This window comes from Ranitomeya variabilis, chromosome 5 (genome assembly GCF_051348905.1).
Source record: "Ranitomeya variabilis isolate aRanVar5 chromosome 5, aRanVar5.hap1, whole genome shotgun sequence".
Classification (NCBI taxonomy): Eukaryota; Metazoa; Chordata; class Amphibia; order Anura; family Dendrobatidae; genus Ranitomeya; species Ranitomeya variabilis.
In genome coordinates this window covers 217,744,141-217,769,749 of record NC_135236.1, presented here as the reverse complement: position 1 = coordinate 217,769,749, position 25,609 = coordinate 217,744,141, and the positions used below count along the sequence as shown (strand labels likewise).

General features: G+C 43.2%; 1 protein-coding gene across 5 annotated transcripts in view; it reads left to right on the top strand.

Moving 5' to 3' along the window:
• NEDD4 (NEDD4 E3 ubiquitin protein ligase) overlaps positions 1-24,115 on the top strand; it is a 175,650-nt gene extending 151,535 nt beyond the window's left edge. For 3 of the 5 annotated variants that reach the window (XM_077263795.1, XM_077263793.1, XM_077263794.1), the window contains 5 exons: positions 783-842; positions 916-1,023; positions 5,810-5,906; positions 13,666-13,738; positions 19,843-21,851. In XM_077263795.1, the coding sequence (XP_077119910.1) occupies positions 783-842; positions 916-1,023; positions 5,810-5,906; positions 13,666-13,738; positions 19,843-19,945 (441 nt within the window). In that variant the 3' untranslated portion in view covers positions 19,946-21,851. Of the gene's footprint in view, positions 1-782; positions 843-915; positions 1,024-5,809; positions 5,907-13,665; positions 13,739-19,842 lie in introns of all 5 variants that reach the window. The other 2 variants (XM_077263792.1, XM_077263791.1) reach the window with 2 other exon arrangements.
• The last annotated feature ends 1,494 nt before the right edge of the window (positions 24,116-25,609 follow it).

Below are 25,609 nucleotides of genomic sequence, written 5' to 3'. Positions count from 1 at the left end.
AGTTGAATTCTTTGATAAATTGTAATACTTATTATATTCTCTTGTACTGTTATGCATAGTTGGTTGGAAGTAGAGCAACCATTTATAGTGAATAGGGTTTGGACACAATCCTAGTTTAGATTTTTCTCCCAAGACACTCTCCTGTAAAGCCTGTTTTCATCTCGCAAAACTGCCTGGTTTGGCTGTTTGGTTCTATTGTTTGTTGAAGATAAATGCATCATTTTTACCGAAGTGATATATGGGCGAGAACTTATTATCTAAGATGTAAAGAGTGTTCTTACTTAAGATATGCTATTGCTGACTTTGATGAATTGGATAATGCTGGACACCATCATTTTTGGACCAAACATCATTTGGATTGTACTTAGAATATTAGGTTACTTGTCTGCCCGAACTTCAGAATTCTTTTACATAACTGCACTTATATAGATACTAGCTTGCTGACTAGAGGTAATGGCATATGTATTCCTGGAAATATCACAAACGATAAAAAGACGTGGCGGTGAATTCAGAGAGTGGCTTCTCATGGTTATCTGATTTTTTTATTTTATTTTTTTTGTCGATAATGAAAATAATCTACAAACGTAAGTTGCTCTTTAGATATGAACACAGCGATGTTATCAAATCAATTTTATTGCTTTTTCTGTATTGGACTTCAATGTATCAAACCGTTTCTAATTGCCATGTTTTTGTTTTGTTTTTGTTTTTTTAAAAAAAGTTGTTTTTCAATAAGTACTTATAAATGCTAATTCATACTGTAATCTTTTTTTTCTTTTTTTAAGGGATTTTTTGAACTGATTCCTCAAGATCTGATTAAAATATTTGATGAAAATGAGTTGGAGGTATAGTATTATATTATCGCTTCTGGGCATTTAATTAGGGAAAGCTGTAAACGCATTGTTTTATTCCTTCTAGCTCCTCATGTGTGGCTTGGGAGACGTGGATGTCAACAACTGGAGGGAACATACCAAGTATAAAAATGGTTATTGTCTCGGACACCAAGTTATTCAGTGGTTTTGGAAGGTAAGACGTTGGTGAAAAAGGATCCCGCATTCCCCTGTGATAATTATAACTGTATTTTGGTTTTTAAGAATAATCCAGCTACAGTCTTCTACCTAGGCAGGTGTGGAAAAATGCTGCAAATTAAGAATGCTTTGAAAAATAGAAGTATTTTATGTTTTTTTTTTTTTTCTTTTCTATTAATTAACAAAATCCAAAGCGAATGAACGAAAGAGAAATCTAAATCAATGTTTGTTGTGAATTTCCTTTGCCTTCAAAACAACATCAGTTCTTCTAGATACACTTGCACATAGTTTTTTAGGAACTAAGCATGAAAGTTGTTCCAGACATCTTGAAGAACTAATATATCGTCTGTGAACAGGGCCAGATTTAGACAAAGTTGGGCCCTGGGCAAAAGTTTAAAGTGGAGCCCCAAATGCTCACATATTGCAACATCACACATAAACATTTCGGTTTTATTTACATGCGCTGAGTTCAGGCCGTTAAACGAGCGTGATCAATAATTGTTTCAACGCTTGTTTCCCGGCCTCTTTACTTCGGCTGATGATTATGATGGGTACAAATAGTCCTCGATACAGTATAATGCAGGTCCCATATGGTATAATGCACTTACCATGTTCCTTGATAGACTATAATGCAGCCCTCCTCATAGAGTATAAATCAGCCCCCCACACACACACAGTATAATTCAGCCCCCCCACGAACACATACAGTATAATGTAGCTCCACCACACACCATTTAATGCAGCCCCCCACAAACATGCACACAGTTTAATGTAGCTCCCCTACACACAGTATAATACAGCCTTTGCACAAACATGCACACAGTATAATTCGGCCCCCCCACAAACATACAGTATAATGTAGCCCCCACACACAGTATTATGCAGCCCCACCACAAACATACATAGTATAATGTAGCTCCGCCACACAGTATAATGCAGGCCTCCCGCAAACATACACACTGTATAATCAGCCCCCCATACACACACACACACCGTATAATGCAGCCCCCCCCCGCATGCGCGTATTCAAGCACACACACACAGTATAGTGCAGCCTCCACACACAGTATAGTGCACACACATACACAATACTTCTCCTCCTCGTTCTCCCGCTGCTCTGGCTTCTGCAGAGCGTCTCTGCTTCACTGCTGGCACACGCTGAGTCACAGGCAGAGTGAAAGTGATCGGAGAGGAAATGTCACTTGGCGCTCTCTCCTCCATCACTGCTTTCAACTGATACGTTGAATGGGAGGGGGGCGGTGCTGGGCCCCATAGTGGCCATGTGATGTGCACGCCACTGGCCGGCACTGTCTGTGGAAGTAGGTTTGCACAAATCTTCTGTTTCTTGGGGGGCCATATTATCACTTCCAGCAGGACTCTTCTTTCTTCATAGTAAAGCTAGTTCTTAATGACTGGCTGTATGTTTGGGGTCGGTGTCCTGCTTGAGAATAAATTTGTATTGCATAAAAGGAGAGGGAGAATAAAGTTGTCTTACATGTTGGATAAGCGTCTGCCTGTATTTCTCATTATTGAGGACAACATTAATCCTGACCACATCCACAACTCCTTTTGCTGAAATGCAACTCCAGACTTGCAAGCACTGCTCATTATTGTACTGCTATCCAGCCCTTCGGGAAATAAACTTCCTTCTGTTATTGCCAAATGTTTCCAATTTTGACTTGTCAGTCCAGATCAGAGCAATTTTTTTTGCACTTCAGTTCCTGTGTTTTCATGCATTGTTGAGTCGTTTGGTCTCTTCTCTATGTCGAATGTATGGCTTTTTGGCTGCAATTCTTTCATGAAGACCACTTCTGACCAGACTTCTTTGAACAGTTGATGGGTGTAGCTGGGTCCCAGTGGTTGCTGCCAGTTCTGCATTACAACTGGATATCTTCTAATTTCAAATGGAAGGAAGCATGAGGTGTCTATCATCACCTGCACCAAGTTTACTTGGCTGACCATTGTGTGTACAGTTCTCAACATTGCCCACTTCTTAGTGCTTGCTCAAAATAAATTGAACAGCGTATCTTGAAACCGCAATCTGCTTTGAAAACTTTGCTTGGGAGAGACCTTGCTGATGCAGTTTAACTACCTTGTGTCTTGTTTCTGTCTTCAGTCTTGCCATAGTTTTATATTCCGGGTCATAAACTATCTTCCACAAAATCACATTTGTAGCCGAGTTTGGTGGTTCCTCATCCAGTTATAATCGTTCTACACAGCTGTTTCTGTTTTAATTTGACTGTGTTTCAACCTAAATCCAAAAATTATCTTTACCATCTGTTTGGTATAATTGGTTACTCATACAACTGATTATAATCCTAAAAAATCCACGATTTTCTGCAAGTCCTAGTCATGCAGTGTTAAAGGCAGAGGTTGTTCTCACCAAATATTGATTTAATTTATCTTGCAGCATTTCTTCCACACTTTTACACAGTGCTGAGTATGTATACTTTGTCTGATATGCTTTGTATGTGTGCATATATATGCTACTATTTTTTTTATTATGTGATGTGTGTGTAAATGTACAGTTAGGTGCAGAAATATTTTGACAGTGACGCAAGTTTTGTCATTTTAGTTGTTAACCAAACCATATTTAAGATAGTTATATAATCAATATGGCCTTAAAGTGCAGACTTTCATCTTTAATTTGAGGGTATTAACATCCTAATTGGAGCAAGGGTTTAGTACTACAGCTCTTACATGTAGCTGCCTCTTTTTAAAATACCAAAAGTAATTGAACAATTATTTCAAAAACTCTTAAATGGGCTGCATGCGCTTTTTCCTTGTTAATACATAATCCATTAAGCAGGTAAAAGGTCTGGAGCGGATTCCATGTGTGGCATTTGCATTTGGAAGCTGTTGCTGTGAACCCACAACATGTGGGGAAAAATAGTTACCAATGGAGGTGAAACAGACCGTCATTAGGCTGACATAAAGCAAGAAATTCATAAGAGATGACAGAAATGTTAGAAGTGGCCAATTCAACAGTTTAATATATTCTGAAAAAAGGATCTCAAAAATTCCTGGATGTTCATGGAAGACCACATTGGTGGATGACCGCAGAATCCTTTCCATGGTGAAGAAAAACCCCTTCACAACATCCACCCAAGTGAAAAACACTCTTTAGGAAGTAGGTGATTCAGTATCTAAGTCTACCATAAAGAGAAGACTTCATGAGAGCAAATACAGAGGGTTCACCACAAGGTGCAAACTATTAATAAGCCTTAAAAATAAAAAGGCCAGATTAGACTTTGTCAAATTATATATGAAGAAGCCAGCTCATTTCTGGAAAAGCAATATTTGGACAGATGAAACCAAGATCAAACTGTACCAGAATGAAGAGAAGAAGAAAGTATGGAGAAGGCTTGGAATGGCTCATGATTCAAAGCACACCACATTCTCTGTGAAACATGGTAGAGGCAGTGTGATGGCGCAGGCATGCAGGGCTTCTGATGGCACTGGTTCACTAGTGTTTATTGATAATGTGACTGAATACAGAAGCAGCCGAATGAATTCTGAAATTTACATGGCGATACTTTCTGCTCAGATTCAACCAAATGCAGCAAGGTTGATACGACGGTGCTTCACAGTACAGATGGAAAATGACCCAAAACATACTGCGAAAGCAGCCCAGGGTTTTAAAGCAAAGAAGTGGAATATTCTGCAATGGCAGTCAATCACCAGATTTCAACCCCATCGAGCATTTATTTTCACAAGTTTAAGACAAAGCTTAGACAGAAAAACCCACAAATAAGGAAGAAACCCAGCGTGTGGTTACTTAGACTGCAGGCAGTTAATGCCTGCAATGGTTTCTCTACAAATATTAAAAATAAACATTTTATTTAGGATTCAGTTAATTTGTCCAATTAATTTTGAGCCTCTGAAATGAGGAGGCTTTGTAGAAAAATGGATGCAATTCCAAAACATTTCATGGGATATTTTTGTTCAACTTCTTCAATTAAAGTTGAAAGTCTGCACTACAGTTGTATGTAAGTTGTTTAATTTTCTGTAACAAAAAAAAAAAAAAAAGTGGCATTCAGGGCCCAAATCGCAAAAAGATTCGGTCACTGTCCAAATATTTCTGGACCTATCTGTGTTTATTATGTATAAACTAAACTCCCTTTTACATGCAAATAGGAAACTCCCTTAACATGACCATGAATCGGATTGCCCAAATAAGTTGGCTTTGATCTCATCAAATCCACATTCATAAAAGTCAAATTTCTGGGATGGAAACCAAAATATTTGTATTATTCTACTAGAATTAGCATAAAAATGTACTGATCTCATATTTCAGAAAAGACCATAAATATGAGCTGCTGTTTTATGTAAATGATGAAAGCAGATACTTTATAGGATCCTAATGAATAATGCAGGCTTCAAGTCAGATTAAACACTAGAAGGTGGTGTCCTTCATACTGAGGAGGTGAGAAATTTCCAAATAAAGTTGTAGAAATCGGCGCTAGAAAAATAACACTTTTAACAACTTGGCATTGGTCCAGTCAGCAGTGAGCGGTCTTTTGTCTTGCTTGGAGCTTCATGAACTCGTCTGTTTAATTCATTGTTCAGTTATTGATACCACTGACAAGCCGCCACGTCCCTGCACCTGGGTGTAGCGGGAATGGTGGAAATTGTAATCTTATTGCTGCACCTTATAAACATTTTATAATCGGAGTTCTTGTAAAATCTCAGGAAAAGTGAAAGGCAATATGGATTATTTTTTTTAGTTACCTGGTTTATTTACATTGGAATTGAAAGTATAATATGTTGGGTTTTTTTTCTAGGCTGTGTTAATAATGGATGCAGAGAAAAGGATTCGCCTGCTGCAGTTTGTCACTGGTACTTCAAGGGTACCAATGAATGGATTTGCTGAGCTCTACGGTAGGTAAATGTAGCCCATAATTTGCCTTTAGGTAACTTAAATAGCTCTATATTATTACCCATCTTCTAAAATATTATTTCTCCTTTGCCTCATTGGGGGACACAGACTGTGGGTGTATGCTGCTGCCACTAGGAGGCTGACACTAAGTTAATACAAAGAAAGTTAGCTGCTCTTCTGCAGTATACACCCTCCTGCTGGGTCCCAGAGAACCAGTTCATGCTTAGTGTCCATAGGAGGCACACAGGTCTGGTTTCGGACCAAAAACTGTTATTTTTATTTTTAATTTTTAACATTTATTACCTGGATGAAGGGGCGACGGATCCTCTCAAGGCTCCGATCTCCCCGAACCAACAACAGGCGAGCATGTGGAGTGTCACCTCCATGTACCCTCTCCTGCGAAATGGGATGCCATGCCTGGGCTGATTTTTAGGGGCGACGGGTCCCTTAAAGGGCACCGATCTCCACACACCATCAACAGACGAGCACATGGAGTGTCGCCTCCATGTACTCTCTTCTGCAGCCAGGGCTAATATCGGACTATCTGCTCTGTCCACCCATAGGATTGAACTCCGTAGATGTACAGAGGCACCCTCAATTTTGGCGTCTCTGCAGCCCCCACTGCACCACCACTGTTTAGCGGATGAAGCAAGGAGGCGGACGGTCCCTCTCCATCTGCCTATGAAAGGGAGAGTGGATTGAGGGTTTTTACCCCTTTATCCCTGCACCATCCAAAAATCACCAGCGACAGCAGCTGCACATCGGAGGTACCTGCATACAGCGGTGGTATCTGCAGCATCGTCCGAAGGACATCTCCAGCCTCTCCGGGTAAGCGCTGGGAAGGGGGGGTTGGGGCTCTGCGCAGTCCAGGCACTGGCAACAGACTTTTCCTGGCAGGGGTGGGTGGCATTTTTCAGGCCTAGGTAAAAATTTAGTCCCCTGCTTTGGCCTTCTACAGGCCGCAGCCAAAGCTCCGCCCCCGCTATGACGATCTGGCGGCTCCACCCACTTTTCCCGGCGCTTCTCACCCATGTATTCTCAGCGGCCATCTTCCTACACCCTGTCCCACGCTGACAGGGCCTCCGGAAGCTCAGGAAGCCTCCTGCTTTCCTGGTTAGCGACATAGAGCGTGATACTCGTGGCCGGGACACAGGATCTGGGTATGGAGCGCTGCTAATAGCGCTTTCTTTCTCTCTCTTTCTCCCTATTCCTCTGTGGGAACCCTTATTAAGGGGACACATAGGAGTACAGCATGTCCCAGCCTCAGGCACCTAAAAAGTCCCATAAAACTCTTAGTCTTTTTCGCTTCATGCAACTCCTGCCAGTCTGCGTTTCTAAAAGATCAGAGTTCGCCGCTCTGCGTAGCCTGTGACCCCAAGTGCGCTCAGGAGCCCCCCGCTGACAATGAGCCCAGTGTCCTTAGTCCCCCTGAGTGGGTCTCGTCTCTGTCACAATCTAGGACTTTTCTGGCCAAAGCACTTGAATCCTTCAGTGTTCCTTCTGGGGATCATGGCGTACGCACGTCTGACGCAGAGGGACCGTCCCCTACATGGTAACAGTCAGCTAGCAGGGGCCGCACACAGTCTAGAAACGTTCAAGCGTCTAGGAAACGGATACATAGTACGCCTCCCGTACAATCACATGCTCTGGCGTCCAGGAACTCTGTTTCTCGTTCTAGAAGTTGGTAGCGAGCTCAATTCTGAGTATGAATCGGACGTCTCCTTAGATCCGGATTCGCCAGATTTTCAGCGGACGGTTAATTCTTTGATTGAGGCTGTCAACCAGACTCTGAAGGTTGATGAAGAATCCAGCTCTGTGTCGGATCACGCTGTGTGTTTCAAAAAGGCTAAACGCCCTCATAGAACATTCGCCATTCACCCGCAGTTTTGGGCTATAGTTAATCGGCACAGGGAAATACCGGATAAGCGTTTTACAAGACAAAAAACGCTTGAGGTGAAGCCGATCAGAGAAAAGATTGGGCGAAATCCCCTGTAGTAGACCCGCCAGTCTCTCGCCTGGCATCCAAAGCCCTTCTATCCCTGCCGGACAGATCATTTATTAAAAATCCCACTGACCGCCAGATAGAAAATTTGGCTCGTTCTGTCTTCAAAGCCTCAGGTGCGGCTCTATAGCCTTCCTTTGGTGCAGCGTGGGTAGCTAAAGCAATGGTTTCCTGGTCAGAGACCTTGGCTAATTCCATTCAGAGCAGTAATCTTCCTCTGGAGGCAGCGCAGCTGGCTAGCCAGATTTCTCAGGCAGGAGATTACCTGGTACACGCTTCTTTGGATGCAGCTAACTGTGCTGCTCTATCAGCGGCAAATGCCATCACAATCAGAACATAGTAACATAGTTAGCAAGGCCGAAAAAAGACATTTGTCTATCCAGTTCAGCCTATATTCCATCAGAATAAATCCCCAGATCTACGTCCTTCTAAAGATCCTAATCACTGTAAGATACAATATTGTTACGCTCCAGGAAGACATCCAGGCCTCTTTTGAACTCCTCGACTGCGTTCACCATCACCACCTCCTCAGGCAAGGAATTCCAGATTCTCACTGCCCTAATAGTAAAGAATCCTCTATGTTGGTGGAAAAACTTGCTTTCCTCCAGACGCAGAGAATGCCCCCTATAAACAGATCCTCTGAGAGATATTTGTATTGCACCCTTATATACTTATACATGGTTATTAGATCGCCCCTCAGTCATCTTTTATTATAGACTAAATAATCCTAATTTTGCTAATCTCTATGGGTATTGTAGTTCCCCCATCCCCTTTAATAATTTTGTTGCCCTCCTTTGTACTCTCTCTAGTTCCATTATATCCTTCCTGAGCATCGGTGCCCAAAACTGTACACAGTACTCCATAACCAGGGATTTGAAGAGAGGCAGTATAATGCTCTCATGTGTATTCAGACCTCTTTTAATGCACCCCATGATCCTGTTTGCATTGGCAGCCGCTGCCTGGCACTGGCTGCTCCAGTTAAGTTTATCATTAACTAGGAGCCCCAAGTCCTTCTCCATGTCAGATTTACCCAGTGGTTTCCCGTTCCGTGTGTAATGGTGATATTGATTCCTTCTTCCCATGTGTATAACCTTACATTTATCATTGTTGAATCGCATCTGCCATCTTTCTGCCCAAGTTTCCAACTTATCCAGATCCAAAAGGTCTTCATGACTCAGAATCGAATGCTCTTCTAGTGGCTTGGGATAGGAACCCATTCTCCCTCGACTGCTGTTGCCGCCTATCCCTGCGGGTCAGGCAGACTCTGATGGTGGACATTGACTTCTTCCCTCAACCAAGGAAAGTCCTTTCTCCCAGTTCAATGGCTAGTGGTGACTACCGATGTCAATCTTCTAAGCTGGGGAGCAGTTTTTCGTCACCACACTGCTCAGGGCCACTGGTCATCTCAGGAATCTAAACTTCCAATCAATGTCTTGGAAATCCGAGCGATATGGCTAGCACTACTGCAGTTTCATTATCTCCTAGCAGGTCAACCCATTCGAATTCAATCGGACAACGCCACAGCTGTGGCATACATCAGTCATCAAGGGGGTACCCGCAGCAGGACGGCCATGTGCGAGGTATCTTGCATTCTTCGATGGGCAGAGAGGAACCACTCGGTAATCTCAGCAGTGCACATACCAGGCATAGAAAACTGGGCGGCAGACTTCCTCAGCCGCCAAGGTCCCACCTCGGGGGAGTGGGAACTTCATCCGGATGTTTTCCAACAGATCTGTCTTCGTTGGGGGGACACTGGATGTGGATCTGATGGTGTCCAGACTGAACACCAAAGTCTCCAGGTTCATAGCTCGGTCGCGAGATACAAGAGCCATAGGAGTGGGTGCTCTGGTTCTTTCGTGGTGACCATTCCATCTTCCGTACATTTTTCCCCCGCTGCCGCTTCTTCCGAGAGTTATCAGATCAAGGCGGAAGGGGTTCCAGTGATCCTGGTCGCTCCAGATTGACCACAATGGGCATGCTTCGCAGAGTTGGTGTTCCTCGTCACCGACGTACCCTAGCGACTGCCGGATCGATCGTCCAGATCTGCTCTCCCAGGGGCCGAATTACCACCAGAACTCGGCGGCCCTGTGTTTAACGGCTTGGCCATTGAATCCTGGTTCTTACCCAGGCTGGTTTTTCACAACAGGTTGCGTCCACAGTGATCAGTGCTCATAAGCCTATGTCGGTACGCATTTATCATCGTACCTGGAAGACATTTTTTGAGTCCCAACAGACCGGTCTGAACTCGGGCTTGGCGCTCAGCTCGCTCAAGGGGCAAATATGTGCCTTATCAGTCTTATTCCAACATAGGATTGCGACAAAACCTCAGGTGAAGATGTTCATTCAGGGGGGTTACACATGTGCTTCCCTCCTATCCGCATGCCTTTAGACCCTTGGGACCTTAACTTGGTCCTGGGAGTCTTACGTGAAGCTTCTTTTGAACCACTTCAGGACATTTTGCTCACCTTTCTGTCCTGGAAAGTTGCTTTTCTCGTGGCCATCACATCAATCAACGAGTTCTGGAACTGACTGCTCTGTCCTGTCAGGCGCCTTTCCTTATTTTCCCTCAGGACAAGGTTGTTCTCAGGCCGTGCCCATCCTTTTTCCCAAGATTGTCTCATCCTTCTACCTTAACGAGGACATCGTTCTCCCTTCATTTTGTCTGACTCCAGTCCTCAGGGTGGAAAGGGCTCTCCATACTCTGGATGTAGTCAGAGCTCTGAGAAGGTATGTATCGAGGACGGCGTCCTTCCTAAGGTTAGATTCTTTGTTCGTGCTTCCTGAGGGGCACAGGAAGGGCCTAGCCGCTTCGGAGGCCACGATAGGTAGGTGGATTCATTCCACCATTCATTAATCCTACCACATCAGAGGTAAGCCTATCCCAGCAGGGATCAGAGTGTTGTCCACTTGGTCAGTGGGTGCTTCCTGGGCCATTCGGCATCAGGAGTCGGCGGAGCAGGTCTGTAAAGCTGCGACCTGGTCCAGCCTACATACTTTCTCGAAGCACTATAATGTTCATACCCAAGGTTTGGCTGATGTGGGGCTAGGCAGAAGAATTCTGCAGGCTGCGGTGGCGCACATCTAGACAGTTGTTACGTGAAGCCTGATGTTTTCTGTTGTTTTCCCCACCCAGGGACTGCTTTGGGACATCCCATGGTCCTGTGACCACAATGAGGCGAAGGAGAAACATGGATGTTTGTGTACTCACCGTAAAATCTTTTTCTCCGAGCCACTCATTGGGGGACACAGCACCCACCCTGTTAGCCTAGTGGCTTGTACCTGTTCTTCAGTTTGACATGTTGTACTCTTATGTGTGGTTAATGTTCTCCTACTACTTTTGCACTGAACTGGTTCTCTGGGAGACAGCATGAGGGTGTATACTGCAGAGGAGGAGCTCTTTCTTTGTATTAACTTAGTGTCAGCCTCCTAGTGGTAGCAGCATAACACCCATGGTCCTGTGTCCCCCAATGAGTGGCTCCGAGAAAAGGATTTGAACGGAGAGTACACAAAAATCCCTGTATTACAAAATAAGACTTCTTTTATGGAGACTGTGAGGCTTGGGTGGACATTTATACTCCTCTTCATTAATGGATATTATCAGATAGGGCTTGTATATACATCATACAAGCAATTTTTCAATTTACTGTTTATTACAATTTTTCAGCCTTTCTTGCAATATTAACACTTTTTTTTTTTTTCTTTTTGTTTACAGCTCATTGCCTTGTAGACTGACCACTGCTGCTAGACAGCAGAACATGCGCAGTGCTAAGGGTATGTGCACTTGCAGCGGATTTTGCTGCGGACCCGCAGCGGATTTGACGCTGCGGATCCGCAGCAGTTTTCCCTAAGTTTACAGTACCATGTAAACCTATGGAAAACAAAAACCGCAGTGCACATGCTGCGGAAAATTCAGCGCGGAAACGCTGCGGAAAAAAAGAAGTAGCATGTCACTTCTTTCTGCGGATTCCGCAGCAGTTTTCAACCTGCACCAATAGGAAAGTGCAGTTGAAAACCCGCAGAGGAATCCGCAGAAGAAACCGCAAGAAAATCCGCAGTGAAAATCGCAGTGGTTTTGCACTGCGGATTTTCAAAATCCGCTGCGGAAAAATCCGCAGCAAAATCCGCAACATGTGCACATACCCTAATAAGAAGAACTTTTTTTTAATTTGAGCTAACCAGCAGCGGTGGTCTAACTTGTAGGCAACAAGATGTAAGCAAGAGAGAAATTTTAATATTTTGCAAAGGGATGAAAATTGTAACAAGCTGTAAATTGAATATTGTAACATAGGACTTGTAAAAACAAGTAAAATTCCATATATGAAGATGGGAATAACACGTTAAAGTATGTGTCAACTATCTGTGGCTGCCCCTTTTTATGTAAGAAAATAGCGGGCAGTCACAAAAAGGTGGTTATACCAAATAACTTACTAACAAAACCTTCCCTAAAGGTATGTGCACACATTAAGTATTTGGTGCAGAAACTTGTGCACCATTTCTACATCTCTTTGCAGGAAAAACACCGCTTAACATACGTGTTTTTTTACTTGTTTTTACATGTGTATTTGGTGCAGATTTTTCCCTATGCGTCAGTATGAAAGAAATTACACGCTGCAGATTTTAATCTGCAAGGAAAAAAATAAGCAATGTGTGCATGAGACTTCAAGATTCTCAATCACATTGCTGGTACTAAGAAATCCTTCAGATTTTGGGACAAAACTGTACAGCTTAGGCTGGGTTCACATTGCGTTTACAGCAGCCCGTTCAACACATATGGTAACGGGCTGCTGTAAGCGCAAGTGCCGGTATGGCAGCACGCTAGCGCAGATAGAGCATCTGCTAGCTCTATCTGCGCTAGCAGTGACAGACCCGGAAACGCTGCAGCCCGCGTCTCAGGGTCCGTCACTCAATGACGGCACATCCCTAGTGGGCGTGCGCTAGCGATGCGTCCGACATAGGAAGTAATGGCGGCCGTAACGGACTACGTTACACCGCGTTTATGCCGCGGTGTAACGTAGTCTGTCTAACAGACGCCCATAACACAGTGTGACCCCAGCCTTAATGTATTCAATTTTCTAGCAAAAGTTTAGTCTAAACGTCCCGGTTTTGGGATGTTTGCGTGTAAAGTGGGATCCCACAGCCTTCCATGCTCATATCTGTGGTCTGTCTCGGAGATCTCGCAGTTCTGGCTACACAAGCACTTTCTGCGCTTTAACACAACAGATACTGATCAGTAACTGCCGTTGTAATGTTAATGGTCGGTAACTGTTATGTTAAAACGCAAACAATGTTCGTTGATTCAGCACTGTGATATCTCGCCATAACGTGACATCTCGCAGTCAGATCTCAGATGCCCCTGTGGAGAGTTGTGAGATCCAGCTCTGCATTCAGAGATCCCACCACCTTGTTTTCGCTCTCCTCCTTCCAATTATCCTTTTGGATGTTTGGATGTGACATATTATGTAAAAGCATGAAACAGCCTTATCACATTGTTGGCCACGTATTATTTACATCCCTATATTGTGATATCCTATTATTTCCACTAGAATAGACTTTATAGCTAAATGTCCCATTCCACAAAAATCCACTACTGCCAATACAGCAGCCATCCTACAGAATACTTCTAATTACTATGACGCTGTGTTTTTCTAAGAGTCTCTACCATAAAGCTGTGACTGGTATTAAGCAATGTGATGTATAGCATTATTTCTACGGAGAAGTTTTCTCTATCTGCCATTAACTCCTGTGATGTTTCATTTCAGGCTCAAATGGACCACAGTTGTTTACAGTTGAAAAATGGGGCTCACCTGACAAACTTCCCAGAGCGCACACATGGTGATTTACTCTTTGAGTTACAAGAGTTTTTTTTATTTCCAATATATATGATTTAGTCTGTAAGTCAGAGTAGAGGGATAAACACATTCCAAGACCTTTAACTCATTCATGACCTTTGACGTACAAGGACCGTCGAAAGTAGTGTCCCTGCATTTGATCCGGGCTCACACTCCAAGCTCGCCTCTATCCCCACACATTACGGCTGATTTGATCAGCCATCATATGCCTTTAGCAGAAGCCAGGTGATGACCTCCGTGCATGTCATTACATTACTCCTGTGAAAGCCAACCTGTGGCTGGTGTTCACAAGAGATCATGATTTTAGCTATACATGGCATTTACAGCACAGGCAATCTGACAATCATAGCTTCAAAACTATTAAATGCAGAGAAAATTGAGAAAAGTTTTTAAAAAATCACCCTACTTTTGCCCCATTAAAAATTAAACAAAAAACACACGTTTTGTATTTCTGCATTTGTAAATGTCCGATCTATCAAAACCTAAAATGAATTAATCTGATCGATAAACGGCGTATCGAGGAAAAAAAAAATCAAAATTCCAGAAGTGCGGGGTTTTTGGCCACCGCAGCATTGCAATAACTTAACATGCAAGAACAGGCGATCAGCACATCATATCTAACCCAAAATAGTATCCATAAAAATGTCAGCTCGTCACACAAAAATAAGCCCTCACCCAGCTTAACATTTACATTTTTCAGGATCTCAGAAAATGACGACACAAGTGAAATATTTATTTTCCTGCATACTTCGGAAGCGTTTTACACCTCTTAAATAATAATAAAAAAACTGTACATGTTTGGTATTTGTGTACTCCTACTGACTTAGGAAATTATGGTAACCGGTCAGTTTTTCTATATAGTGAGCAGGGTAATTAAAAAACTATTGTGGAATTGCACTTTTTTTGCAATTTCAACATACTTGGAATTTTTTTTTTTCACTTTCCAGTGCATCACATGATAAAATGAGTGGTATCATTCAAAAGTACAACTCATCCTGCAAAAAGCCAGCCCTCATAAAGTTATGTGAAAAACTTATGGCTCTTGGAAGAAGGGGTGGAAAAGTGGAAAATCGCAAGGTCATGAAGAGGTTAACAGGGCAGCACAGCTCTGAGCTTCCAAAGCCAAGGATGTGAAGGGGTTATGGCCTCCTTAATTATAATGTCATCTGTTATTTACTCTTCCCAGTTCCAGCGCTGAGTCTTCACCGCTGTTCCTATGATTGTCAGCAGGGACGTCATGTCAGCAGTGTTGCAGCCAATCACTCGCCTCAGCGGCTCGTAACAGATGGTTTCATTATTTTTAACATGGTCATGACAAATTCTTTAAAGAAAAAAGTTAAAAATGGGGAAAACCCCTTTTTAAATCTAGGGTTGGGAAATGGGAAGGACCTTTATTGGTGACCAGTATTTGTGTAGGCTCTAGGCCTATTGGAATTCCCCAAACTGTTCTTGTACAGAACTGTGAAACAGTTTGGACTTACATTTTCGTCGCTCGTCAGGAACCAGTATGTTTTAACAGAAAACGCTCTGACATTCATTTTCGTCAAGCTGATCTCGCCAGTACCTGGAATATCAGCATCCATGAGTAGAGCTGTATTACCCAGTCCTGCTAATAAATCATCTGCCATCATAAGCCCTGGCCCTGATCCTGGAAGCTCAATACCCTAGATGCCACATAGGCATAATGCACTGCAATACAGAATTACTGCAGTGTGTTATAATGAGCGATCAAGCCTACTGAGTGTCAAGTTCCCAAGTTGGATGTTGTTAAAAATATATATATATATATATATATATATATATATATATATATATATATATATATATATATATATATAATATATATATACCGCAAAAAAATAAATAATAAATAAAAATAAGCCATGAGGGCACGTGCCTAGGGCAGGGACAATGCAGGGGCGGCACCTGAGCAAGGTTCGGTTGTTTTTTTTGTTTTTTTTTCGTTCTTGTTTTTTTTTAAAGCTGGGTCACCTCCCGACCGACCCCGCCCCAACGCCACACGACACCCCCCGGCCATATGCGCATATTCATGACTTTAATGAGCGGTATCACCTGACCGCTCACGCATGAAGAAGGTGCGGAGTCGGGACAGCCAGAGGGACGTCGCGGCCGCGCGGTGAGGAACAGGTAAGTATGAGGGATGGGGGGGACAGGGGAGGGGGGATGAAGGAGGACTGTAAGCCGCGCCATTCAAGATGGGGGGGGGGGGGGTGGGTGGAGAGATGAGCCATGCATACAGGGGGGGGTGGAATATGAGCCATGCATACAGGTGGGGGGGTGGAGAGGTGAGCCATGCATACAGGGGGGGTGGAGAGATGAGCCATGCATACAGGGGGGTGGAATATGAGCCATGCATACAGGGGGGGTGGAGAGATGAGCCATGCATACAGGGGGGTGGAATATGAGCCACGCATACAGGGGGGGTGGAATATGAGACATGCATACAGGGGGGGGGAGAGATGAGCCATGCATACAGGGGGGGAGGTGGAATATGAGCCATGCATACAGGGGGGGGGGGTGAATATGAGCCATGCATACGGGGGGGGTGAATATGAGCCATGCATACAGGGGGGGTGAATATGAGCCATGCATACGGGGGGGGGGGGGAATATGAGCCATGCATACAGGGGGGAATATGAGCCATGCATGCAGGGGGGGAATATGAGCCATGCATACAGGAGGGGGGTCATTATACAGTATGGAGAACTGTGTGTGGCCATTATACAGTATTGAGCATCATGTGTGGCCATTATACAGTATTGAGCATCATGTGTGGCCTTTATACAGTATGGAGCATCATGTGTGGCCGTTATACAGTATGGAGCATCATGTGTGGCCATTATACAGTATTGAGCATCATGTGTGGCCGTTATACAGTATGGAGCATTATGTGTGGCCATTATACAGTATGGAGCATCATGTGTGGCCAATGGCCATTATACAGTATGGAGCATCATGTGTGGCCATTATACAGTATTGAGCATCATTTGTGGCCATTATACAGTATGGAGCACTGTGTGGTCATTATACAGTATGGAGCATCATGTGTGGCCATTATACAGTATGGAGTACTGTGGCCATATTTTTTCGTTTATAATTATTGTATATAAAACAGTGTGATCAGCAGTGCTAAATGGCTGTGGTTGGGACGTGGATATGGGTGTGACTAGTTCTGAAATGGGTGTGGTCAGAGGCGTGGCCTAAAATTTGCTGCGGCGCGCGTAGCGCACACTTTATACCTCCTTCCCTTCTTCAAAAGTTGGGAGGTATGGTACCGCATTTGCCAGATCATGGCAAAGTGCCACAAATCCCATAGGGAATGAATGAGGCCGAACGCAGTGTTGCTGTAAGTGATCCTTTACGCGGCACATGCAGAAAAACTGCCGGATCTGCTGCAAAAGGCGACTTTCACATCACCGATTCTTGCTAAAGTCACTGCCAATAGTGTCATACTCGCAAAAGGGGGAGGCAGCACTAAAAGTGCCTAGGGCAGCAGAAATCCTAAATACGGCCCTGCACAAGATGCTCCATACAGATATTTGCCCCATATAATTCTGCACATGGCCCCATAAGATGCTCCATACAGATATTTGCCCCATATAATGCTGCACATGGCCCCATAAGATGCTCCATACAGATATTTGCCCCATATAATGCTGCACATGGCCCCATACAGATATTTGCCCCATTTAATGCTGCACATGGCCCCATAAGATGCTCCATAGAGATATTTGCCCCCATATAACGCTGCACATGGCCCCATAAGATGCTCCATACAGACATTTGCCCCATAGGCTGTTGCTGCGATAAAAAAAAAAGACATACTCACCTCTCAAACCCCGGGCACTTGCTATATTCACCGATCCGCGTTCCACCGACGGCCGCCGCTGTGTCTTCTGCACGGACGTTCAGGCAGAGGGCGGCGCGCACACTAATCGCGTCCCCGCGCCCCTCTGACCTGAGCGTCAGTGCATAAGACGGGGAAGACGCAGTGGCGGCCGTCGGTGGAACGGGGAGCAGGTGAATATCACGCACTGCGTTATACTCACCTGCTCCTGGCGCGGTGTCCCTGGTTCTCCGGCGCCGGCAGCTTCTTCCTGTATTGAGCGGTCACATGGTACCGCTCACTACAGTAATGAATATGCGGCTCCACCCCTATGGGAGTCCATATTCATTGCTGTAATGAGCGGCCAGCACCCGGAGAACCAGGGACCGCGCCAGGAGCAGGTTAGTATAATTAGACATCTGCTGCTCCCCCTCACCTGCCGACCCCCGGGTATGACTCGAGTATAAGCCGAGAGCGGCAATTTCAGCCTAAAAAAATGGGCTGAAATTCTCGGCTTATACTCAAGTATATACGGTATATTACTTCCTATTCTCTTTTTATTGATACTACAAAATGTTTTATTTTTCTGTTATTTTGCTACCTTGGTATATTCCGTGCCTCGCAATTGTTTGGCTATGTTCACACTAGGTGTTTTTGCTGCATTTTTTTTAATGCTTTTTTTTATGCTAATTCTCAGCTGCTTTTTACAGTACCAGCAAAGCCTGAGATTTCAGAAATGTCATGCACACAGATTGTATTTTTGTCATCAGTATTTTGTGCTTTGCATCGTTTTCTGGACACAGAGCACATGCCACTTCTTTAAGCATTTTTCACCCATTGACTTGGTGGTGAAAAAGCGCAGGTATCAGGTTTTGCTGCCTTTTTTGGGGCCAAAACCGAATCCTATAGACTTTTTTTTTTTTTTTAGCATGCACAAGAGACAAATCTAGCATGCAAAAAATGCTGAAAAAACGCCTTGTGTGAACTTACCCTCTTACTTCTCTCTCAAACTTATAAAGATAAATTAATCAATTATTTATTTTTTTTAAATGTTTAAAAATATGAAAAAAACTAGCTCGGGTGGTGAGCATTTATATTGGTATATGGTCTCCATCCTGGTATGTGCTGCTTCCATCCTGCACCCTAATCTTGTCATGTGCTGCTACCATCTTGCGCACCCCATAGGCAGACTCTGTAGTATAAGACGGCAGCCCATAGGCAGACCCTGTAGTATAAGACCCTGTAGGCAGACCATGTAGTATAAGGCAGCACCCCATAGGCAGACCCTGTAGTATAAGGCAGCATCCCCCCCCCCACAGGCAGACTCTGTAGTATAAGGCAGCACCCCCCCCCCCCCCACAGGCAGACTCTGTAGTATAAGGCAGCACCTCACCCCCCCCCCCCCCCCCACAGGCAGCCTCCATAAAGAAAGGCAATAAATACTCACCTCTCTTCTCCCTGGTTCCTTCTCTGCTCCTGCTCACCTCCAGACCGCGGCCGGCGGGCAGTGACATCATCACGCCCCCTGTCAGTGTCGGTGACGTCAGACGCTGATGGGGGATGATGGGAGAAGGAGCGTAGTGCTCCTTCCCTCATCAATGCGGTCAGCTGCATCGGCTAGGTGCCGATACAGCTGACCCCGCGATGACAGGCGGGAGGCCCACTGCTGGCACCGCCCCACCCCCTGCCTGCTCAGGGGCCCTATAACGACCGGGCGGCAGAGCAGGGCGAGTGATTCTCCCAGCTCTGCCACAGAATGTAACTGTATCGGGGCGCTGTGCACGCCAATACAGTTACAGTAGCGTAACTCTGGCCCCCTCTGCCCCCACCCCGTAGCTACGCTCCTGCGCATACCGCGATCTCCTGGGCCACAATCCTCATCCCCGGCAGCGTAACTCTGTGGTCCATACTGGGCAGGCGCGTCGTGCTTGCGCAGTCTATAAAGGCTTCTGACAGAGTGACGCTCCAACCATTATATTATAGATGGCAAACACAAGCATGATTGTCTAGTAAAAATGCTTTACAATGTAAATGTAGTATAAAAGGGAAAAAAATACTTGGAATGTCTGCATCCATAAGAACACAACTATGAAATGGTCATATTATTAAATCCGCATGTTGAACGCCATAAAGAAAAAAACGCACTGCTTGTATCGCGCTATTTGTGTAAATTGTCCTATTTGTCTGCTGTGTGACTGCATTGCTAGATAACCAAAATATTTTTTTTTTTTTTTTTTTAGTTTTAACCGCCTGGATTTGCCACCTTATGAGTCATTTGAGGACCTATGGGACAAGCTGCATATAGCAATAGAAAATGCTCAAGGTTTCGATGGGGTGGACTAAAGTACATGGAGCGTTGACATGTGCTGCGTTTACAACTCAGACTAGTCTTTTCCCCAGGGAACTTGTATTGTTTTACTTTTGCAATTTTTTCTTAGAGAAGTTCTTCTATTTATAGGAGATGACCAGAAAGATATTCCTCTGCAGCTGTACAGAGCAAGTGCGTATGTGTGTACGCCGCCTTACACATGGATCATCCGCCAAGTTTCACATAACATGGCATTTTCTTTCTCTTAGATCTATTGGTTACCTCTCCAGACGTCAATCTTACTTGGTCATTAAAACTACTGAATTATAAGCTGTGAAATGAATATGATCACAAAAAGATTCTGAAAAAAAAAAAAACTTCCTAAACCCCAACATTGAGCAAAGTCCTCTGTGACACGAAAGCTTCTCTGACAAATTGTCTTTATGATTTCAATACCAAAAGTGACATTCACATGAAACCACTCAGTATTTTACCTCTTTTTGATAAAATATACCATTCTCATAACTCTCAATAGAAATCCACGTACCGTTAGTAGCCCATCCATACCGTGGGGGAGCTGTATCATTTCTTTGTGGTTTAATGGGTTGGGAATTCTATCATAGTTGTAGGCCGACTTATGCTGTGAATACCCGTCTAATAAGTTTCATCCTCAGCCACATATGTCCTTTCTCAGTTCCCGGTTTTATGAGCACACACAAAATTTACATTGTTAAAGTGGTCTCTATACACTTAATTTGCTAAAAATATACTGTTCCCCATTGATGAGCTCCCGTAAGAGAAAACTGTCTCCAAATAGAAATGCTTTTCTCGGCACTTACCTATGTGATGCTTTTGGCTCAAAGGGCTGCCATGTAACTCCCTAAAGTGTCTTCTTCAAAATATTAACAGCTTTTCTTTTTTTTTTTTTTTACAGTAATACGTGTATGAATAATGTGCAGAAATTTTGCAACTCAAATATTTGTCTAAAAATTAAATGTTAGTTATTCTGAGTGAATTGTACAGCTTTAAAGAGAACCTGTCAGCAGGTCAAGAGTGGCCAGACTCTGCTTTTATCACCTTCTTCCCTAAATATTCGTTTGTGTCTTGTTTTTTTTTGTTCAGCCTCCATACGGTTCCAGAGATATGAGCATTTTTATTTAGCACTGATGTTTATGGTCTTTACCAAGGGGGTGAAGCTCACCGAACATTACTCTCCAGGGAATCCTGTGAGCCATGCCCTCTTGGGTAAAGACCATTAAAACCATCATTAAATGAAAAGGCTTATATCTCTTGAACCATATGCTGGATAAAAATAAACCCAATAAGATGGGCAATTAAGGAGCAGCGAGGGTAACAGAAGTCCAAAAACTGGCCACTTTTCACGACAGGTAATCTTTAATGCACATTAGTGACTAGATCAATCCCTCCCTTTTGTCATATTTAGGCTGTTGCTTCCGGCTGAGCAACGGTCTTAATTTTAATGTAATTAAACACCCATCCCCACTTAGACTTCAAAGAGTGATGTTGCCACATTATTCTTTAATTATCTTGTCTTCTGTGTTTTTTGTTGCTGATAATGGATAATTTTTGGACATAGTTTTGAAAAGGAAATCTATATTTTTCAGTACTTGGGTGGGAAATGTATTAATATGCTGAACACTTCCATTAGCCCAGAGTGTGTACACATTATTTTTTGCAATGTTGCACGGTTACTCAGAACCAACATGTTTACAGAGTTTTATACGTTTACAGTTAATCTCATGTATAGTTTTATATATAAATATAAACTACTTCACTTTTAGCCTAGTTACCAAATAATGTATTCTCTGCAAAGTAACCAAAGTCACAATGTAATGTGAGAAGTCGTGTAATTTGCTCTTTCTTTGTAAATCCATATGACTTTTTTTTTCTACTATTAAATTATTTTCCTATATGAAAATGTAGAAGTTGAATTCTAATAATTTCCAGTTTCAGAAAGACCTTTAATCCTCCTTGCAATTGTTAAACTACATCTATCATTGACAATCAACAGGCCTGCCACTTTTGACTTGTACCCCAGCAGTTCTGTAGGAGCTACTCCTGAGGGTAAGGGCGCGGTGAAACTGCCGTATAACACAGACGACGATCGCAACACAGTTCATGGACTGGCCTGGATCAGCTGCATAGAAATACATGCTGTCACGCCCGTGTCAGGGAGCTGCCGGCCAGTCCGAGCATTGTGTTGCGATCGATGTCCATATTGTACAGACTTCTGACTGCACCCTAAAGCGTACTGTGGCTCAAGTCTTGGTTGCAACAGAATTGATGGGACTATTGGTCCCGGTTACAATGTGGCCTCCTGATACACTTTTTATGCCTACGACACTTTACTTCTTAGTACCTTACACGACCCTTTGACAAACGTTTGCATTTGATTGTATATAATCTCCTGATCTGTACATGCGAGCTTGTACTGGGGGTGGTATGTTTCTATGCAGAAAATGAAATATGCAATTGTAAAGTAATGACAGCAGTGACTGTCACTGGTCTCATGTCATTGTACATAAGCCGTCATTTAGTGGCCAATGCAGAAATGGTGCAGGTCTGGTATCGTGTCTTGGACAAGACTTTACTTTTTCCACCATAATTCATAGCTGCATGGTTAACTGTAGTAAAAACACATTAAAATGCGCCGTGCATGTTTAGTCTTTACATTTTGTTAGCAATCGCTCCTCATACAACGGTTACTAGAATTGCTGCTTTTAGGGCTTATTCAGACATCACGCTTTCATATGAGTTCTATCCGTGTTTTTCACAGATAGGCCTTGTACACTTATGGTCGATGGGGGTGTTCTCATATCCGCATCAAAACACGGAACCATGTCCTATTTAGACCCGAGTCACAGTGCAAGCTCACCAACGCAAGTCGATGGGTCCAGCAAATAATCGATCAGCTCTCGGATACCTTCCGGGTGCTGCCTAATTTTCATGTTTCATGGAAAAAAAAAAAAGAGACTACTGGTAAAAACTGATGAAAATTGTTCCAGGCTTTTTTTTTTGCATAATAGAAAAATTAGATATCTGAATGAGCCCTTGCTTGTATTTAGAAAGGTGTCCCGATCGGCCCTAGCAGATCCACTTCTGTCTTGTGCTTAAAACAGAAGGTTTCTTGTCAGTATATAAATAGTGCTGTGTGTGATAGGATGTTGGGTGACTGACGCATTTCAGTAGCTTAGCTTCCTTTTTAAAGGAGGAGGCTGTCTTAGGTATTGAAATAAGCCAGTCAGCCAGCCCCCTTTTATAAACCGCACTGATGACCTCGCACAAGACGAAAGTGAGGCTTTCCGGACCGCTGCTTCTATCTTACCCTGGCACCTTTGTAAGTACAGTGTACTAGTATTCTGTATGTAGTTATTTTTCTATATCCTATAGCTTTATATATGCATTTCATGTGCAGACTGCGTTCTCATTGCACAGCCTGCAAACCATATATGTAGACAAATACTGCGTTCATCTATTACTCTGTCTGCCCCCCATTCTTTCTAACCTCCGGACAGTAGGAGAGTGGGCAGATGGAAGAAAGTGACACATTACGTAGTACATGCACATTATAGATGTATTGTCACAGCGCATCTGTGAATGGGCAGCTCCCAAACACATTAGATTGCCATACATTCTGTGATTGTCTGTGAATACCATTTCTGAATATGTGAAGCCATACCTGGACTAAATGGAAGGTGGTTACATACCACTTCTTATCCCTTTTCTATCTAGTGACCAGTGATGTGCCCTCCTCTTCTTATTACCGAGTCATTTTCTGAAATATATTGCTGCTTTTACCTCCACCGCTGTTCTAGGGGCCTGCAGTATATTCACAGCAATACCATGCAGACCACGCACTAGAGAAGGGGTCAAGCACCTTACCTTTACTACATTGTATAAATGAAAGAAAATAGGTTTTATCCTAATGGGGTGTTTTGTATTTTCCCATTCATTGTGAAATTGATGTTTGTGGCTGCAACTCTATTCCTTGAAAGTATTACATGTAAATAAAGGATAATTTATATGAAATGTAAAATGACAGTCTGATATTTTGTACAAATGCGTTACAATCGAAAAGCAATGGAATCATTTTAAATGTTGGAATATTTGTTTCATAAATACTAGTTTGAGATGCTTATACACGGTAATTACCCTGCGGCAGTAAATAAATAGATTTATTCTAATATTGTGTCTATTTGTTAATCAAAATGTGTGAAATGTGCTCGTATATGATGATGATAAAAAGTCTATAACAATAATCCGATGCAGTAATGAGAGCACACTGTATGTCAGTTCTTGTTTCTGGCCAGTAAGTGGTATTTACACATTGCTTATGCCTCAAAATAAGGCTGTGTGCACACGTTACGTTGTTTTGCTGCGGTTTTTTTCAGTGCAGATTTGTAGCAAAGCCAGAAGGGTTTCCTGATGCCAGCAAAGTGAATCGGAATCCTGTAGTCTTGTGCACACTTTGCTTATTTTTGACGTGCAGATTTAAATCTGTAGTGCCAATTCTTTTGGCTTTTTTGCTGCAGATTTGACCCTAATCTGAACGTTTTTGCCTGTGACTTTTTCCTGCCAATAGATGCAGAAATTTTCTTTACCAAATATGTAACATGTACCTTTTGGCGTAAAGAAAATTGTGATGAATCAATGTAACCTTTTGCTTTTGTGACCAGCACCTTTTTCTTTTGCCATTGAGGTAATGGGCAAATTTGCATCAATTAATTCACATAAAGCCATTAAAAGAATGCAACGTAAACTAAATACATTGTACTGAAGTTACCACAGAAGATATAACTGGGAGTCCTTTTTAGAGCTTCATGATTTTATAGTAAATTCCTTTTAAAGGGGTTGTCAAGGACTTTTACATTGACCTATGCACACCCGGCGCCCCTACTGATCATCTGTTCTTGGTGCCAGCAGCAGCCGGATGTGCGGAGTTGCTGTGGATGCTGCACATTAACCCACTTTTGCGAATAGGGGGCAGATGTACAGTTCCTGGTCGCACGCACTATGCAGCTTTTCTCAAAACCGGCTGGTACCGAGAAAAGCTGATGGGCAGGGATGCCGGGGGTTGCATTCCCACCAATCACATATTGATGATCTAGCCTAAAGATAGACCATAAATGTGAAAGTTCCAGACAACCCGTTTAACAAATTAGTTCCAGAATGTAGACTTCCATCATGTTCTCGTTTATGTGGATATAGGCTTCACCTTGCTGCTTAGAATGTCTCCATTTTCTTATTGAATATATCACTTTGAGCATCAAAGATTTTCACATTGAGCGGCTTTCTGTGTCCCAATGATCCGTTACTCTTCACAAGAGTCTCCCACACCACCGCATAGTTTCCTCCCTTGTGAATGCCCAGGAAGCCCCAAGTCACTGTGATCAATGTATTCTAAAGAGCTTTTTCCTTATAAGTGAGCTTCTTGGGGGATTTCTTGCCTTCCAGGATCTGTGATTTGATGACGCTTTTGGACCTGATTCATTAAGCTGGTTTTGACAGAATTTTGGCATACACCTTCAAATGTCAAACGTTCTGCACAAATGGCTTGCGACTGTTGCCGTTTTTTCGACAGTCCTGGCCTGCTTTGCTAAAATAGGCAAAGCTGCCTGACAAATTCATTAACATTTATGCCATTTTATTGGCATAAATTAAATAATTGGCGCCACAAC